Here is a 14454-nt window from a genome sequence, read left to right as displayed (position 1 = left end):
GTACAGAAACAAACCTTGTGCAAGGTGACTGTCTGCATTACCAAGGGGTTTGGGGCTTGGCACTCTCACGGACCACAGATAATGGGGTAGCAACACCTGCATCAAAGAAGGATGCTAGAAGAGCTGTATCTCTGTGAAGGGGCAGGCAAGAAAAAACAAACATACCTACTGAAACTAGAAGACAAGGACATTTTTCCAAACCACTGGTGATGGGAAACAAAGTGGTTTTCTTTGATAACTTTTTAAAAAACTTTACCTGGGTTTGGGATTCAAATTTATAGAATCTGCACAAAATGACTGTCCCAAGCCAGGGAATTATAAACGCCTATCTAGCAGTGAGCTAGTCATAGCACAGAAGCATCTGGAAAAAATAGAGGCCAGAAGATCTTAGGAGGTTTTAAAGATTTAGATGAACTTATAATCAAATATGACAAAATGTATAAGGAAACAAACCACTATAACTGAGAGTTACACAGAGAACAGACAGCAGGATTAGAAACGCAAGCACTTAATATAATAACAAAAGATAAACTGTGAAATAAGCATGTCTAAAGTGACTAAAAGCATAAAAAATAAACATAGAATAAGATACTGTATACAAATGTAAATAAGCTTACAGGCAAATTAAACATCAAATTAAACAGTTAATGAGGAAAACGAGAAAAAAATACATGAGGAAATAAAACAGAGAAATGTAAAGATTGTTAAAATATTAAAAAGTTAAGAGATGTAGATGACAGAATAAGAAGGAACATTTAATAAAAGTTCTGAGACAGAGAGGGAGGGAGGGAAGGAGACAGGAAGAATGAAAATAAGGAAAATGAGAATAAGTTAATATTTAAAGAAAGAATGGCTGAGAATTTTCCAGAATTGATGAAAAACATGAATCCTCTGATAGAAGGGAAAAATGAGATGTGAGTGTGATTTGAAAATAAAATGCAAGTCTGCGGTCATCATAATGAAATGGCCAGTGACCAAAGAACATAGAAGATCTTGAAAGCAAACAGAGAGAAAAAATAGATTAACTGCTAAGAAGTTATGCTAAGTTATGCTGACAGCTGATTTCAGACTTTTCAACTGCAACAGTAGAAACCAGAAGATAATGGATTAATATTATTAAACGACTGAGTGGAAATAACTATTTTCCTAGAATCCTATGCCCAGTAAATGATCTAACATGAAGGAAAAAACAAATATTTTTCAAAATGAAAATAATCAGCGTCTTCTACTAGTTGTTCTTAACTAAAGAACTAAAGGACATGTTTTAGGACTATGGATACTGACCCAGAAAGGACTGAGAAGAAATGGTAAGCAAAGATATTGGGAAGCATCAGAAAATCTAAGTAAGCATTGCCAGTATAACAGAATAACTATACTAATGACCTCTTTAGGGCATATAAACCAAGATGAATGTAAAATATTGAACCATAAAGTAGTGAGCAGAATTAAAACATTCTAAGACACTTTTGTTGGTCAAGAAGCTTATAGAAACACTTCTAGGTATGTTAAATTTGCATTTTAGAAATGCGTACTTGTAGAAATCAAGAATGCATGTTAAAAAGTAAATGCAGTCTCTAAAGAGCAAGAAAAATAGTGTGTATTTCAAACAAGTTGAGGGAATTCAACAATGAAAATCAGACGTTCCTGCCTTTAAGATGCTTACTGTTGGTTGGAAAGACACAGATACCATTTCACACAAGAAAGGATAAAAATCTGTTTTATTCTAGAGAAAAACAATCTCTTTTGCCTGTATTTTAAGTCCTTTCCCCTTTACAGCCTTAGGCGGGTAAAGAGTTCCAATAAACTTACACGTTTCCTAAACTTTAAAAGGCACAAGTGCTGGGCTTTGCCAAAAACACATAACAGAAACAGAATCCATTATTCAACGTATGTGCAGAGAGTCTTAACAAGTGTCTGCAAACTTGCCAATACATGTGCTTTACATTAAGTCCACCACACTCAGTCTCACTTATATCTAAAAAACAACCGTCTTAAAAGCAAAATAAAGGTAACCAGAGAAATGTTTACATGGTTCCCATGCATACTGTTTTCTGAAAAAGATACCCATCTTTGTTCCCTTGGTGTCAGCACATCAGTTTCTGAAGGCGAAAAAACATGAAGTGAAAACAGGAGGACTGCAAATAAAAAACAAATCATCCAGGCTTGATGTTCAGCCTTCCAGGGAACAATCCATCTTCATGTGTAAGGAACATAAACTCACAAGAAGATAACAGAACAACTGAAGAAATGATTATAAGTCACATTGCTGTTAAAAGAGGACATATACCCAGCAGAATCAGGACAACAGAAAGGTGATATAATTAAGAAATATAATTGTACTAAGAATAGATCAAGAGATATTGTTTCAAATAACAAAAACCACTAACAGTTTTTTTTATTTCTTTTAAGAGAGGGACTAAAAAGGAAGAGAATGGATTTTTGAGCTTCTGACAAATCTGTGTTTAACAATAAGTTGTTGAGTCCATAAGAAATGGACTGAGATCTAAGGCTTTTAAGCAACAGGAAATGTTCCAGTCAGAATATTCCTGGGGAGGAATAACTTGGAGGTACATCAGAGTCCAATTCTACGTTTTGTAAAAGCAGCAGTGTCTCTCTTCTTTTGTTTCGATGTATGACTAGCCAGCACAGCAGTTAAATAATCTTTAACACTTCCCTAATTTTTCCACAAAGCTTGAAGTCTGGGAATGAAAAATGATGCTCTCAGGAACATTATTTTTAAATGGGTATCGTGATGGGTGATCATACTTTCTCCATCTGCTCATTATAAGATGCCTGATAATGCACATCAAAGACTATTATAATGTATTAGTTACAAGTCATATTTTAAACCTGTTATTACTTGCAGTCCCAACTTACTACATGATGTTAAGAGAATCTTACAAGATGATAGTAAGGAAACTGCTTAGGAACCCAGCTATGATATCTACTATGGATCTACAAAATTCATCAATCAGCACTTATTAAATATCTATTTCAAACAAGGAGTGCAGAGTATTAGAATCACATATGGATCATGTGTTCAGGAAAACTGAGTACTAGGCCCATATCAGACACATAAAAGTTACCTGACTTGGGCTTAATCCCTTTATGTCTCTGTTGCCTTATTTGCAAAATGGGGGAAATAATAAGTGAATGTATTCCTCATAAAGTAGAAATAAGTAAAAATCTAAGGATAGAACATAATGAAATTGGGCTGTTGACTATAAAGCAGTATATTAATTACCTATCCAGGATGCAGGTAGCAGGTTTCCTCTACCTGTGCTGATATTCTTCTATGCATGAATCTAATACCATGATGAAAATTGCATTTAAACATTTTCATTTGAAGAGACAAGCTTTAAATGAAGTATAGAAACCTTATTTATTTCCAAAGTCAGCCACTTGGTTTATCACATCAAAGGGAAATTATGTCTGTACAGAATTCTAAACACTTCCTATTTTATTGCCAATTTATTTTTATGCTAAAGGTAAAAAATGACTTTTTATCTTTTATTCATTAAATTATGGAGGGAGAGCACATAAATGTAAAAATTACAATGGAGTATAAACTTTTGAACTTGATTTTCAGTCTGCTTTACCTTCATCACTAAACTACGGTCCAAGACACTAAATCCCTGGGCCATGATCCAGTTTGTTTGTCTCTTATTAACAGCTTTATTAAGGAATAGTTCACCCATTTAAGTGTAGAATTCTTTTTTTAGTAAATGATTTTTAGTAAATTTACAGATTTGTACAATCATCGCCGTAATCCAGCTTTAACATTTCCATCACCCCAAAAAGACCTCTCATGCTCCTTTGCAGTCAACCCCTATTATAACCCTTAGTCACAGGACCCCAACACTCTACTTTCCAGCTCTGTCAAGTTGCTTTTTTTTTTTTTTCAATTAATTTTTATTGGAGTATAGTTGATTTACAGTGTTGTGTTAGTTTGTCAATTTGCTTTTTATGGACATTTCATATAAATAAAATCATACACTATGTGGTCTTTTCTATCTGCCTTCTTTTATTTAGCATACTGTTTTTGAGGTTCATGCTTGTTGTAGTATGTATCAGTAGTTGGTTACTTTTTATTGCTGAATAATATTCTATGACATGAATAGTTTATGTTTGATCTAATAATCGGTTGATGAACATTTGAATTGTTTCCAGTTTTTGGCTATTATGAGTAATGCTGCAGTGGACATCATAGTTCAGTATGTAGTGCTTACTCAGCCTTGGGGAAATTGGTACTCATATACACAAACTTTAAATTTAGACTTTCCAGGTGCTCCGTTGTTCTGAAGTTTCCACGTGAAGAGAGAACAGAATTGTAAAGTGTTTCAGAGCACAGATTCTGGAGTTCTGGAGTTGGGTTCCTTGGGTTTGTAAACCAATTTGAAATCGTACATTCTAAGTAAGGCAAGTCATTCATTAACTTCCTTGGTTTCCTTCACTGTAGAATGGGGATAATGACAATGGCTCCTTTATAAGTTTAAAGTGAGGGTAAGATGATGCAAAACACACTTAGCAAAGTGCTTACTAGATGTTAACTATGCACCAAATCATCATTAAATAATTTTTAAGAGATTAGTAATGCTATTAAAATAAACTATTTAGAAGATTTCTGAATCTATTTTCTAACTAAGAGATACAAGTCTTATTCTTGCTTCATATAGTTTAATTATCAAGCACAAACACCATGAGTCTTTATATGGAGGGTAGCAAAATACCTCTTTTTCTGTCCTGCCATTATCACATAGTCATTGACTGAGGAATAGTCTCTAATAACCTCTTGCTTCTAGATAGAGAACATTACTGGATTCAAAGTAGCAGAATTAGATTTTTACCATAGAAAAACCATTCTTCCTGCTATCACATCCTCTTGAATGTGACACATGATAGACACATGAGAAGAAAGGGAATAAAAAATAGATAGAAAAGCAATGAAATGGCTTCTATAGCTTAATTTAATTATTTAACAATATACAGTGCATATTATGGACCAGGAAGAGTTCTGAATTATTTAAAAATAGTAATGAATTTAATCTTCATAACAACCCTATGAAACAATCTATTAATTATCCTCAATTTCAGTTGAGATAACAAGGCACAGAGAAGTTCAGTAATTTGACCAAGGTCACACAGCTAGAAAGTACAAAGCTGAGCTTCAAACCAGGCAACCTAGCTCCAGCGTTTAGTTCATGCCACTATGCTTTGTTACCTCTCTTAGTAGAAGACAGAACATCTGACTAAAGTGGACAGATTCCCAGAAAAGACAACTAGAAGCACAATCAGTTTTGTTCTACACACAGACCCATTTCCTTTAATCATATTATTTGATTTACTTTAAGTCACAGGGAAACACTTCTTTCAAAGATGTGTAAAACAAGGAAGGTATAAATTATATCTCACTTTCAGTTTCATCTTAAACTCCCTTGCCCATTTTATGTAAATGTAATACTAAAAAGTCAAGCTTTTCAAGTTCATACATGAGGTTCTTTAAATGCCTGAAAGGATCCCTAAGCTAACCATATGAACATACTCTGTAATCAATCACTCTATCTGTGAATTGATAGAGTAGTAGACCCTCTGGAAAACACTCTCAATTTTTAAAAAATCTTGTGCAATTTATATTGTTCTTGGAAGATCTTAGTCCATATCAATATTTTCAACTTTTTAATTATTCAAACATTAGGTACATACTTGTAAAAGATAAAAGCTTCATATAAGTGAAATGCAGCTCTACATTAATATTTTAAAGGCTTTGAAAAGTTCTGATGTATATAAACCTGACTAAATTTGTTTAATGTGGCACTCAAACTATTAAAATAATGGAGTCTACTTTTCCCCTATGTAACACCATTTTACGTATATTGGAAAATAGGTAAAAAGTGCTCTAGACATCTAAGCAATCCATAACCTATTAATGTAATTATTTCTTATTCTTCTGATGAAACCTTATTCTAATACAGTCTTTGAGGTCTGAGTCATGAGAAAGATGACAATAATATATGATAGCATGAGTAAGTGTAAAGATGATAATAAATAGAGTAACATTCATTAACATTATTAGGGGCTTATCACACTGCAGACATTGTGTTCTACATGTTTCATCTCACCTAATGCTCAAAACAATTCCAAAAGGTGAGTATTTATTCATTAATTCTCATTTTACAAAAGAAGAACTTAGTAACATGCCAGAGCACACACTTATTAAGGGGTGAAGCTGGGCTTCAAATTCAGGCATTCCAAACTCAGAATTCATACTCCAACAATTACACACTTAACTGCCTTCCACTGTGTCCCAGGCAACCATTTCACTTACACGTGTAGAATCCTTATTACTAGGAATAAACTAGGAAATAAACATTACATAAAACTACCAAGGAAAATCTAGGAAACAGCAGGTATGGTTTATTCATCACAATGTGTTTATGTTGACTCTTGACACTTTTGTTATTATAAAACCTTTCCACATTTGTATGTCTCTTCTTCTCTTTAGTAAGGAGTCTGATGAGTAGAACTTTTTTCCTTCTTCCCTATCCTAAAACAACTGCAGTGACAGCATATTTTCAAATGGTGATATATTCTGTAAATAGTTGAAAATAATAAAATGTCTCTGCAGTCAAAGCACTATTTTATGTTACCTTTCATTTTTCTTTGTAAGGATCATTCATACATTAATACCTAATTCCAAGATATAAAATATGTTGTGTTTGTGAGTGAACAGTATGTGTTTTTTGTTTGTTTGTTTGTTTTCTCCCTACTGCATACTTTTCAAAGTGTTAACATTAAGTTTCTATAAATCAAATTCTATTTTGACATATGGCCTTTTAAATGGCAAAAAGAAAATCATGAAAAAAGCACTAGATTTAAAGACTGCAAAAAGTTGCTAAAATATGGAATGCCAGCTTCTAAGAAATGCACATTTTTCATGCTTTGTTCTCAGAAGACAGTATCAAAGTAATGAGTAAGACATTTCTTCAGCTTGCTGTAGCTTTTTTATTTCTTGGTAACCTCTTTAAAGCATCTGAGGATGTAAAAAGAAGAACAAATGGATCTGCAGAGAGAAATTTTTTTTCTTTCACTACATATCAATACTTATTGTGCCATGACTTTTCTAGATGTTGAGGACCCAGTAATGAAAAGGGCAGATGAGGCCACTGCCCTTAAGGAAGTTACATTTGACAGGCAGGAACAGTCAACAAATAAGGAAGCAAATACATAACAAGATATCACAGAGTGGTGAGTGCTGTGAAGAAAACTACAGACAGCACTATGAAAGATAGTGGTGTGTCAGGAGGGTTAAGTGCATGAGAGGGATTTAGAAGCACACATAGGGACAGCCAGAGCCCAGACTGGGTGGTCAGTAAAAGTACTTCTGAAAAAGGTAACACAGGAACTGACACTAAAAAGAAGAGAAAGAGCCAGCTATGTGCATGCTAATTGCAAAGGCCCAGAAGAAGAAATGAGTTTGGGAAGCCCAAGGAACCCAAAGGATAGCTTGCATGGGAGAGTGCCAGGCAGGGGCACTGGAGACCAGTAGGAGATGAGTTCTGGGGTTAGAAGAGATTACAGTGGATGGATCACAAGGTAAAGAGACTGAAGCAGCTCTAGTAGCAATGAGGAGCAGCTAAAGTTTTCCATGTGAGATGACACTGAACCTTTCACATTTCAAAAATCTGACTTTTGCTGCTCTGAGGAAAACAGATTATAGGAGGGCAAGGGAAGAAGCAGAATCTGGTTAGAAATTTGTGTAAAGGCAGTCTAATTAACCTAAATATCCATCGATGGATGAATGGATAAACAAGATGTAGATATACACAATGGAATATTACTCAGCCATAAAAAAAATAATACCATTTGTAGCAACATGGATGGACCTAGAGATTGTCATACTGAGTGAAGTTAAGTCAGACAGAGAAAGACAAATATCATATGATATCGCTTATATGTGGAATCTAAAAAAATGGTACAAATGAACTTATTTACAAAACAGAAATAGAGTCACGGATGTAGAAAACAAACTTATGGTTACCAAGGGGGAGGGGAGGAGGGGTAAATTAGGAGATTGGGATTGATATATATACATTACTATATATAAAATAGATAACTAATAAGGACCTACTGTATAGCACAGGGAACTCTACTCCATACTCTGTAATGGCCTATATGGGAACAGAATCTAAAAAAGAGCAGATATATGTATATGTATAAGTGATTCACTGCACTGTACAGCAGAAACTAACACAACACTGTAAATCAACTCTATTCCAATAAAAATTGATTTAAAAAAAAAACGATGAGGATAGCTTAGATGGGCACAGTGGAGATGGTGAAAAGAAGGATTTTAAATGTATTTTGGAGGCCTATTTGACAAAACTTTCTGAAAGACTGGACGTGAGGGGTGAATGAAAGGGAGGAAGCAAAAATGATGCCAAGAGTTTTAGCCCAGGCAACTGGTTAGATGATGGAGGAAGTAATGACATAGAAGAAACTAAACAAGAAATTTCTGGGTCTGAGTATTGATTCTTAAGTTTTGCTTTCGATATCTGAAATGGCAATTAAACATCCAATGAAGATGTTGAGTGGGTTCAGGGAAAAGTTTAGGGCAGGAGATAAAAACTTGGGAGTCACTCACATATACTTGGTGTTTAAAGCTATGGGACTAGATGAAATCACCATGGGAGTCAGGAGTGGGGAGGGAGAGGACAAGGAAGGGAGGGTGGGAGGGAGACAGAGAGAGAGAGAGACCAAGTGAGCATGGGTGTATGCACAAGTACTCAGACTAAATATCTGGGCTACTTTTAGATGCTGAGGAAGCAAGAAGGATTCAGCAAAAAACACTAAGGAGAGGTAGTCAATGAGGTAGAGGGGAAATGTAAATTCACCTGTTGCATGAACAGAACCTTCACAGATAACATTCTAACAACCATAACCAAAAAGTGCTCTCCGGCAGTTTCCACCTACAACATTGCTATTGTAGCAAGTTCGCTGACCTATATCATAGGACTACTTGTTTGCCGGTTGAGGTTGGATGTAAACAATACTTCCCTAGAACAATTTCCACAGTGTTTTGATTTAACAACGAAATCAAGCAACTCCATCTCACAAGCACACTTCCCCACAGGTTATCAATCACTGTACTTATCTGGGGGAGAACTGCAACAGAACCATGAACCTGACCTTCCTGTTTCACCATCGCACCCGCTGGCCTTGCTGTCACTGTGCTCCATAATTCTTCGTGGTTATCACATTCAAGGTCATTTTTGGGACAAATAAATTTAAGATAAATTTCATTCCGTGTTTTCTTCTGGATTCGCACAATCTTGCAAAAGTTCTTATCGGTATTTCTCCTATTCTTTTCATTTCACTAACTAAATCAGTAGACTTTGCCATGGCTTGCCAATTCACTGTGCATTCCTTCTAGAGAAATTCCAATGACTGTTAGTATTTATTTCAGTTTCTGAGCCACATTAAGTTTAGCTTCTTTCTACTGTCACTATTCATCCTTATTTCATAAACTCAGTTTATTACTTTGTATGCTCTCTCTGATTTACCTCCAACTCACTTGTCTTATCTTGTTTATTTTTCTAACTTTTCTGCTACATTCTGAACATATAAAGGCAGAACTGTGTCCTATTAAACTTCACATCTCTTATTTCTAGCATGGTGCTCAGTACAAAATGCATGTGCAATAAGTGCTGAATGAATGAATTAATTAAATAATCTAGATTAGTTCAAATTTTTCTTTTTTTAGTTTGACAAAAATGATAAAGATATAAAAAGACCGCTTTATTATATTTTAAATTAGACCCTTAGGAGAAATTTTCCTATTGCTGAGATTCACCAGTCCCCCAAATTATCCTACCTCCCTTTTATTTGGATATGTAATTTTCATTAGTATGCTAGCATAATAACAAGTTATTTTGAGTGACAACTGTTATTCAATTGACCTATGATTTTTTTTTTTTTTTTTTAATTCTCAGGAACTACGAGTGTGGTTAAACTCAACAGCAACATTAAATGTTGGATTTTCTCTTTTGCTCAACGTAGCAAAAATTCTTATATTTTAAAATCTGAAGCACCTACAGTTATTATGGAAAGACACTGCAAATCTTATACTACTATTTTTACTAGTCAACTGTCAACTTTGTAATTACTTCAACAGTGAATTAACCATTTTTAATCAACTAAACTCTGCTGAAGAAGTTAAATATTATAACTGAATATTTTTTCTAGAAACATTATGAATTTGAGAGGTTCTATCACAGTTTGACAAGTACACCAGAAGTATAAAGGCTGCAAATGCTTCACTGGAAAGAGACAGATAATGTTTGGATGTAGATAATCGAGATTTTATTTCAATGAAAAAATGCTGAGCCTACAGTGCTCTGTTTTTTCTGCACAACTCATGTCAACAGAATACATGAAACTAAATCCTTAATTCTATGGTCCATTTAGCCAGCTGAAGGTCTTGGGAACTCAGATTAAATAAATGACTTGCAAAATATTAACGAGCAAATTAATATTAGAGATAGAATTTGAATTTGAGAAATCTTCATTTCTGGTCTTACATTATTTTCACCACATAATCTGATCTTAGATAAGTCATATAGCTAAATGGTGAATTCATATTACTTATAGAGAAGGAAAGGAAAATGAAAAAGAAATTATAAGTATTTCTCCATGGATCAGGCCTATCAATATAGACATAGACAGATTTTTTTAATCTCTTTATCCTGATTTAGTCAACAACTTATCCTTACTTTCCTTACAGTATATTTTTACATTTACATAATGCTTTATACTTTCTAATTTACTTACGTCTAAAGTAGAATTTGATTAAAAAGACAAGTGTAGCTTAATTCCAAATAACATTTCCTCTTATTTTCCAATTAGGGCATGTAAAATAAAGACTTAATTCACGGCACAGCTCCTAACTGTTAAAAACAGTATGATTACTACAATTCCACAAATGAAAATAGTTTACTAGGCACATTATTGAATTCACCGTACACTAATATAGCAAGTTTATTTAATAAGCTCTCAAGTACAAAATCAATACTACTCAGAGGAATTCACTTCAAATAGAGTATTCCCAAATGAATGAGAAAAGCATGTAACTGTTTAAAGAAAAACAGTGATTGTAAACATGTCAATATAGCCCCAATATTTGACAGTGTCTAGACACCTTTTATTTTTGGTTTTAGATAGAATAAATTCGCTCTTCGAATTAAATAGTTGACTGATCACAGCATCTCTCAGATTCATCTAGATGTGGAAAAATTTAGTTTCATATTAACACAAATGATAAATAGAAATATGGAAATAAATCTACCCTATATAGATAGAATCAATGAAATTAAACTATTGCTTCAGAAGCATCAGGGGGTTAATGAGCAATAAACCCATACTCTTTCATACATAGAAAAACACTGAGACCAATGAAACCTTTACTGGCAGCCTTTTATGGTGGGAAAACAAAACTGCAACAAAAGAATGCCTTGATTTTACATGTTTTTACTTTAGGAATACACATCTGTTAAAAGTAATGGTCCTTCTTATGGTCACATATGGTGTAGGCAAGACTATCCTTAAATTATGAATGAGTCTTATGTACCACAAATCAACTTTTCAGAAAAAAATGAGCATTAACTCAATATTTGATTCTTAATAATCATATCATTTATATAATTTTGTTGTTTTTTTAGTGGTGAAACATTACTTTCCTATAGTTAATAAATATAACTTATCAAAATGTAAACTAGTTTTGTTCATAGAAACCACGGATATTTTAACACAAACTCGTTAATTCTGACACCTTGGAAGTTAAATTTTGCGATTTAAAAACACCATAAATGTTCCTTAGAATATTTTTAAAGCCTTACAAACAAAGAAAACATTGCTGAATTTCATGATATTATTATACGTATTTCCCTTTATGGAATTTAAACATACAACACAGACTGAAATATGACAATTTATATGGTGATAACTAGTATGTGATTGTTAATCATCTTATTTATGGTCATTATTTAATAATTTTAATATTCAAAGAGATCTAATTATCAATTGTAACTTTTGTGTATATTCCAAATAACAAATTATATAATGGACTTGCATGTGTCTTAGAAATGCAATTACGTGTTGTCTAAATTCCTGTAAACATCATGTCAAAGTAGAGCTGACCTTCTCGGGCATTTCCTGGTGTCCTGTTGTCACTGTCTGCCTGCAGCACTGTTTCCCTGTTTCATCATGTGGGGAGGTGGGAGTAGGTTATGGAGCTTCTGTTAAAAAAATTAGAGAACTTTTAAAAATAGTGTATTTACTTTAGACTTTCTAAAACACACTGAACTGAACAGGTGCAGGATATGATGAAGAGGGGGGTGGGGCATTAGTCAGTATGAAGGAATAGGCTGTACTGATGGAGATGTACACATGAATGGAAGAGAGGAGGAGTTAACATGTAAAGCATGTATATGGAGGAAACGCACGTGAAGGACTACATAACGTGAATGAAAACATAAGAATTGCAGGATAGATAAGTCAATCAATCAAGTCTTCAAGAACGGTCCCTGAGCATCTATTCTTCCTGAGTACAGAATACTAGGGCAAGTCAGTGGGAACTTTCCTGAGATTAACACTTATTCATTAATAAATACTGCTTTAGTATTGCTGCCCAGTGTATCATTAACACAGACAAATAAGGACCACCTCTGGGAACAGTAATCAGGAAGAGAAGGGGCAGTCAACCGTGTCACAAAAACTGATACAAATATCCCCTAGTAGTGTGGTGGTATACAGTAGGCTCTGGAAATGAGAGAGCTATCCTCAAATATGTGAAGGGATGCCTTGTCTCAGGAAACCTAGGCTTGTTGGATGAGGTGTCAGTGGGCTGAACCAACCGCAGAGAAACTACAGTAGGTCACGGGAACCAAAGACTACACTAAATCTGAGTCACAGAGTTGGTTTCAGCAGAGGCAAAGTGATCTCTTGGCAGTGACATTGTCAGGACTCTAAGTAGAGAGCCGTGAGTACAGAGCCCTGGGCCTGTGAGGTCTAAGTACTGAGCCCATGTCCATGAGTCACACTCAGTCTCCAAGTGTGCAGTCCCTCATTCCTGCCTTAAGCCTTTGGTAATATGTTCCCCAAACACTGCAGTTGCTGTACTTGAGACATGTTCAAACTAGGTATAATTAAAAGGACAGGAGTTTCAGTCATTCAGTTGGCACAGTCATTCACTCATTCTCTCACTACTTATAGAGCCCTATGCTTGGTCAGTACTAGGAATGCTGAGATGAGGGCACACATTTCTCAGCTTCCTCCTGCTTCCTGTGCTATTACTGATTTTCTTCATCAGTAAGAACCTTGATAATGTAGTAGAGAAAAAGCAAAATTATACATACGAATAAGCTGAAGGCGTTTAACATCATCATTCATCCATTCATAATGAATGTCAATTCATGAAATACTCACTGAGTACCAATTATATGCCAGGAGTACTTCTAGTTGCTGGGGAAAAAAAACACCCAGAATCCCTACCCACATTTTTATTACATACACACAGATTATAGGAAACATTTTGGTTAATAATGAATTATAAAGTTGGGAAGCAAAACACTAATTTAAAAAACCTAATGAATAGTATTACGCAAGTACTTTTTGTTACTTAATATTGAAAAATTTTACGGTTCAAACACTTAACAAAGTTAACAGTCAAAAATAAGGAGAACAATCAAATGTTCCAACCACATTTCACATTAAATCTACATGAATACTCCTAATGATGTTGTCAAAAATCAGATTCATAAAGTTATAATGCAGCAGAGGAAAAGCAAAGAAGTGATAAAAATTAGCCTCTCTATATTAACACTTCTGATGGAAATTATGCACCTCTGTTCTCCCCTCCTCGTCTCAAAATGTTTACCCCAAAGAAACACTAAAAAAAAAAAAGAGCCTTAAGGACCTACAGAAAGGAATAGAGATTTTTCCGTTAAACACTACTGTTTCATTCTTCACACCAGGACACTGGAGAATGGTGGTAGAAGTATGGTGGCCCCAGGCAAGGTACTTAACTCCCCTACTTTCTCTTTTTTCTCATCCCTGAAAGGGAGGTAAAAAAAGTACAGTTGATCCTTGAACAACTGGGAGGTTCCGGGCATCCATCCCCTTGTAGTCTAAAATCCATATAACCTTACAGTCTTCACTCTGTTTGCTCAGTTCTGAATCTGTGGATTCAACCAACCACAGGTCATGTAGTACTGTAGTACATTTTTATTGAAAAAAAATCTGCATATAAGTGGATCCACACAGTTCAAACCCATGTTGTTCATGGACCAACTTGATTCATAGGGTCAATGTTAAAATTAAATGAGCTAACACCTGAAAAGGATTTAAGACTTTTTAAAGCACATAATAAGTGTTTGCTGTCATTTCCATTATTAAATTGGA

The 14454-nt window shown here is 34.5% G+C and overlaps 1 protein-coding gene across 7 annotated transcripts in view; it reads right to left on the bottom strand.

Annotated features, from left to right (window-relative positions):
* PRR16 (proline rich 16) overlaps positions 1-14454 on the bottom strand; it is a 170550-nt gene that overhangs the window by 42208 nt on the left and 113888 nt on the right. For 3 of the 7 annotated variants that reach the window (XM_057540960.1, XM_007188470.2, XM_057540959.1), the window contains exon 2: positions 12193-12290. The exons of the other annotated variants lie outside the window; for them this stretch is intronic. Coding sequence is in view for 2 of the 3 variants with exons in the window: in XM_007188470.2 (XP_007188532.2) it covers positions 12193-12204 (12 nt within the window). In the remaining variant the exon portion in view is untranslated. The remainder of the gene's footprint in view (positions 1-12192; positions 12291-14454) is intronic. 7 annotated transcript variants of the gene reach the window in all.

Source organism: Balaenoptera acutorostrata, chromosome 2 (genome assembly GCF_949987535.1).
Source record: "Balaenoptera acutorostrata chromosome 2, mBalAcu1.1, whole genome shotgun sequence".
Taxonomy (NCBI): Eukaryota; Metazoa; Chordata; class Mammalia; order Artiodactyla; family Balaenopteridae; genus Balaenoptera; species Balaenoptera acutorostrata.
This window is presented reverse-complemented; position numbering and strand designations above follow the sequence as displayed.